Source organism: Tachysurus vachellii, chromosome 7 (assembly GCF_030014155.1).
Source record: "Tachysurus vachellii isolate PV-2020 chromosome 7, HZAU_Pvac_v1, whole genome shotgun sequence".
In the NCBI taxonomy this organism is placed as follows: domain Eukaryota; kingdom Metazoa; phylum Chordata; class Actinopteri; order Siluriformes; family Bagridae; genus Tachysurus; species Tachysurus vachellii.
The window spans coordinates 4,898,353-4,903,880 of NC_083466.1; the positions used below are offsets into that span (position 1 = coordinate 4,898,353).

A 5,528-nucleotide genomic window follows, 5' to 3' on the forward strand; every position below is an offset into this window, starting at 1 on the left:
TGAATGATCAAATTTGAGTCGATTTTATTTTTTATTTTTCGTCTAACCCATTTGACATTGGACTAAGTCTAATGTGGCATGTTGCCATAAATGACTTTAAAAATGTAAAACCTTAATGAGATGAATGAGAAATAACAGATTCCACATGTGAGAATGTAATGTCAAGATGCAGTAAGTCAATAATCTGTCAACAACACTGGTGACATGATGCTGAGGGGTGGAGCTGCATCAACCTTTAAAATGCCAATGTAATGGTGTAGAGAAAGACATCAGTCATCATGTTCACTCTTATATTCATGTGTCTGTGGGTTTCATTAGGTAAGTTAACATTGATCTTTTTCAGAAAGGAACAGTGTTAATGACTGATTAGCCTGTGTGATGTAAGAAAAATCAGAATATGAGTCTTAGTTTTGTAACTCAAAAAGAAAAATATTATGTTCTCTTTTCTATGACAGGTGACTCCATGGCAGATCCAATAGAGCCACTTTTCATTCATAAAGCTGTAGATGAAGGTGATAATGTTACTCTGTCCTGCAGCTACAAAAACAGTGGTTCAGTAAATAACCTGCAGTGGTACAAACAAACTCCAAAATCTAAACCTGAGTTCCTCTTTTTTATCACTCCAACTGGATTTAAAAGTGACCCAATGCCACCACGTCTGTCTGCTGAAGTTGATGATAAAAATAAACGTGTGAATCTGATCATCTCCTCTGCTGCTGTATCAGACTCTGCTCTATACTACTGTGCTCTGCAGCCCACAGTGACAGGAAATCCAGCTGCACTGTACAAAAACGAACACACAATTTTTTTATATTTCATATGTCAAAGCAAATAAGCAAAACTAGTAAGTAAATGTTCCTCTTCCTATAATTTACATTTTATAGAATGTGTGTGCTGTTGCCAGGCAGTTCTTGTGTTTTATATATATATTTACACACTATATATGGTGCAGGTGTCTCTAAGTTCTGTAAGACAGTGTTGAAACAGTGTTATATACTGAATTTCTTTACAAAAACTATATAATCACTGGTGCTATTTAATACTCTTTTGCACAGATTTATAGGACTTATTTTTTGATTCTTGGTCTGTTTTTCTCTTTTCAGATTTGTGAGGGCTTCGTAAACAGGCTTTATTGCAAGCTGTGATCTGCAACAGCAACAGATTACTACCTGTTAGTCAGTGAATTATAACTGTGTGCAAATTACCTTTCTCTTTGTAGAATCTGTTAACATTGTTATTTGTTAAAATGTCAAATTTAAAACTTACTGATTCATCTCTCTTTCTTGTAACCTTCAGGAGAGACAAGCCATGTCAACACACAAAATTAATACAGGACTTTACTATTTAAAAACAACATGCTAATCATGCTACACAGATGCCTTTCAGATCCAAACAGTTCAAATACTGAACCTTGCATGACAGGACCTTCCCAAAGCCAGAGAAGGTTTCAAAAAGGGTCACGTTGTCCACAGACCTGCACAGGTTTTTAATGATCAGTTTTCCTACGCAGCTGTTCCTCTGAGCTGGATCTCTCAGAGACCACACGATGAGCATGGGCTGATCCATAAGGGGTTCAAAACTGAGCTTAATAGAGAAACTACACATGTAGGCTTAAGTAGGCTATATACTGGCATTAAAATGCAGAAATGGTGTAAAAAACAGAATTCTCCTGTGTTCTGTATGGTGTTTACCGTCAGCTGCTTGAAGTTGATGAAAGCATAGCCGAGGGAGAAGCCAGTCTACATGGACATTGGGGGAATCATGAAACAATATAACCCAAGTTCTTAAACTTATGAATATGATAATAAATAAAGAAAAAGAAATGATAAACAGTCACAATATTAGTATGTGTAATATTAGTGTTAGAAAATATAAAGCAAAATACAAAGCAAAATTCAAGATTGGTGATCCTCATTTCTGTTAGGATCACTGTTAGCAAACGCTGCTAGTTGTTATAAATCACTGTAACTGCTGCTAAATACTGCTAGTTGTTGTAAATCACTGTAACTGTGGCTAAACAATGCTAGTTATTATAAATCACTGTAACTGCTGCTAAACACTGCTAGTTGTTGTATATCACTGTAACTGCTGCTAAACACTGCTAGTTGTTGTAAATCACTGTAACTGCTGCTAAACACTGCTAGTTGCTGTAAATCACTGTAACTGCTGCTAAACACTGCTAGTTGTTGTAAATCACTGTAACTGCTGCTAAACACTGCTAGTTGTTGTAAATCACTGTAACTGCTGCTAAATGCTGCTAGTTATTATAAATCACTGTAACTGCTGCTAAACACTGCTAGTTGCTGTAAAATACTGTAACTGCTGCTAAACACTGCTAGTTGCTGTAAATCACTGTAACTGCTGCTAAACACCGCTAGTTGCTGTAAATCACTGTAACTGCTGCTAAACACTGCTAGCTGCTGTAAATCACTGTAACTGCTGCTAAACACTGCTAGTTGCTGTAAATCACTGGAACTGCGGCTAAAAGCAAATAGTTTCAATTAATCACTGTAATTGCTGCCAAACTCTGATAGTTTCAGTTTATCACTGTTATTTCAGTTAAATGCTGCTAGTTTCAGTTAATTGTTATAACTGTTGCTTCTTCTTCTTCTTTCGGCTTTTCCCTTCAGGGGTCGCCACAGCGAATCATCTCTCTCCACCTAACCCTATCTTCTGCATCCTCAACACTTGCACCCACTAGCTTCAAATCCTCATTAATTACATCCATATACCTCCTCTTTGGCCTTCCTCTTTGCCTCCTGCCTGGCAGCTCCATGTCCAACATTCTCCTACCAATATACTCACTCTCCCTCCTCTGAACATGTCCAAACCATCTTAATCTCGCCTCCCTAACTTTGTCCCCCAAACGTCCAACATGGGCTGTCCCTCTGATGTACTCGTTCCTAATCCTGTCCAATCTTGTCACACCCAAAGAGAACCTCAACATCTTCAGTTCGGCTACCTCAAGCTCTGACTCCTGTCTCTTCTTCAGTGACACTGTCTCTAAACCATACAGCACGGCCGGTCTCACCACTGTCCTGTACACCTTCCCCTTGATTCTTGCTGATATTTTCCTATCACACAGAACTCCTGACACCTTTCTCCACCCACTCCAAACTGCCTGCACTCGCTTCTTTACTTCTTTCCCACTCTCTCCATTACTCTGGACTGTTGACCCCAAGTACTTAAACTCCTGTACCTTCTTCACCTCTTCACCCTGTAACCTTACTATTCCACTTCCCTCCCTTTCATTCAAACACATGTACTCAGTCTTACTACGACTGACTTTCATTCCTCTTCTCTCCAACGCAAACCTCCACCTCTCCAGGTTTTCCTCCACCTGCTCCCTGCTCTCACTACAGATCACAATGTCATCTGCAAACATCATCGTCCAAGGAGACTCCTGTCTGACCTCCTCTGACAACTGGTCCATCACTATAGCAAACAGGAAGGGGCTCAGAGCCGATCCCTGATGCAGTCCCACCTCCACTGTAAACTCCTCTGTCTTACCTACAGCACACCTCACCACTGTCCTGCTCCTCTCATACATGTCCTGCACCACTCTGACATACTTCTCTGCTACTCCTGACTTCCTCATACAGTACCACAGCTCTTCTCTTGGCACCCTGTCATACGCTTTCTCTAAGTCTACAAACACACAGTGCAACTCCCTCTGACCATCCCTATACTTCTCCATCAACATTCTCAGAGCAAAAATTGCATCTGTTGTGCTCTTTCTCGGCATGAAGCCATACTGCTGCTCACAAATTTCCACCACCTTCCTTAACCTAGCTTCCACTACTCTTTCCCACAACTTCATTGTATGGCTCATCAACTTTATCCCCCTATAGTTGCTGCAACTCTGCACGTCACCCTTATTCTTAAAGATCGGCACTAACACACTCCTTCTCCATTCCTCAGGCATCCTCTCACTTTCTAATACCCTGTTGAACAAACTAGTTAAAAATTCCACTGCTGCCTCTCCTAGACACTTCCAGACCTGCCTCTGTATGCTATTTACAAGGATGTCCGGGATGTCGTCAGGACCAACTGCCTTTCCACTTTTCATCCTCTTCAAGGCCTTCCTGACTTCATCCTTTCTAATCTTATCTACTTCCTGTTCCACAGAATTCACCCCTTCTACTCTTTTTTCCCTCTGATTTTCCTCATTCATCAGCTCCTCAAAGTATTCCTTCCATCTCCTCTGTACACTCTCCTCACTTGTGAGCACCCTTCCATCTCTATCCTTAATAATTCTAACTTGCTGCACATCCTTCCCATCTTGATCCCTCTGTCTAGCTAACCTGTACAAGTCCTTCTCTCCTTCTCTAGTGTCTAACCTAGTGTACAACTCATCATATGCCTTCTGCTTGGCCTTAGACACCTCCCTCTTCACTCTGCGCTGTAACTCCTTGTATTCCTGTCTATTCCCTTCAGTCCTGTCCATATCCCACTTCTTCTTGGCTAATCTCTTCCTCTGGATACTATCCTGAACTTCCTCATTCCACCACCAAGTCTCCTTATCTTCTTTCCTCCTTCCAGATGACACACCCAGCACCTTTCTCCCTGTCTCCCTGATCACTTCTGCTGTAGTTTCCCAGTCATCCGGCAGCACTACCTGACCACCCAGAGCCTGCCTCAACTTCTGTCTAAATTCCTCACAACATTCCTCCTTTTTCAGCTTCCACCACTTAGTTTTCTTCTCTATCTTTGACCTCTTCCTCTTACAGACCATCAGAGTCATCCTACACACCACCATCCTATGCTGTCTGGCTACACTCTCTCCCACTACCACTTTACAGTCACTAATCTCTTTCAGATTGCCTCTTCTACAAAGGATGTAGTCTACCTGTGTTCTCCTACCTCCACTCTTGTAAGTCACTCTATGTTCCTCCCTCTTCTGAAAATACGTGTTAACCACAGCCATGTCCATCCTCTTAGCAAAGTCTACTACCATCTGTCCTTCAAGGTTCCTTTCCTTAACTCCAAACTTGCCCATCACCTCCTCATCATCTGTGTTCCCCTCACCAACATGTCCATTAAAATCCGCTCCTATCACCACTCTCTCACCCGTGGGAATACTCTCAATCACCTCATCGAATTCACACCAGAATCTCTCTTTCTCCTCTAACTCACAACCTACCTGTGGGGCATAACCACTAACAACATTCAACATCACCCCTTCAATCTCTAACTTCAGACTCATCACCCTGTCTGACACTCTCTTCACCTCCAGAACATTCCTCACAAACTCCTCCTTCAGGACCACACCTACCCCATTTCTCTTACTATCCACACCATAATAAAACAGCTTGAATCCTGCTCCTATACTACGAGCCTTGCTACCCTTCCACTTGGTCTCCTGTACACACAGTATATCCACCTTCCTTCTCTCCATCATATCAGCCAGCTCTCTACCTTTCCCTGTCATAGTACCAACATTCAGAGTCCCTATTCTCAGTCCTACACTCTTACCTTTCCTCTTCTCTCTCTGTCTGTGCACTCTCCTCCCTCCTCTACTCCTTCGA

The 5,528-nt window shown here is 41.9% G+C and overlaps 1 gene segment (V, D, J or C); it reads left to right on the forward strand.

The window, feature by feature from the left end:
- Positions 1-278: 278 nt before the first annotated feature.
- LOC132847886 (T cell receptor alpha variable 36/delta variable 7-like) lies at positions 279-787 on the forward strand (the record flags this gene model as incomplete). The annotated part of the segment is given in 2 exon segments: positions 279-318; positions 456-787. Coding segments are annotated over 2 exon segments (372 nt in total), but the record flags the coding sequence as incomplete, so codon positions are not given.
- Positions 788-5,528: the final 4,741 nt, after the last annotated feature.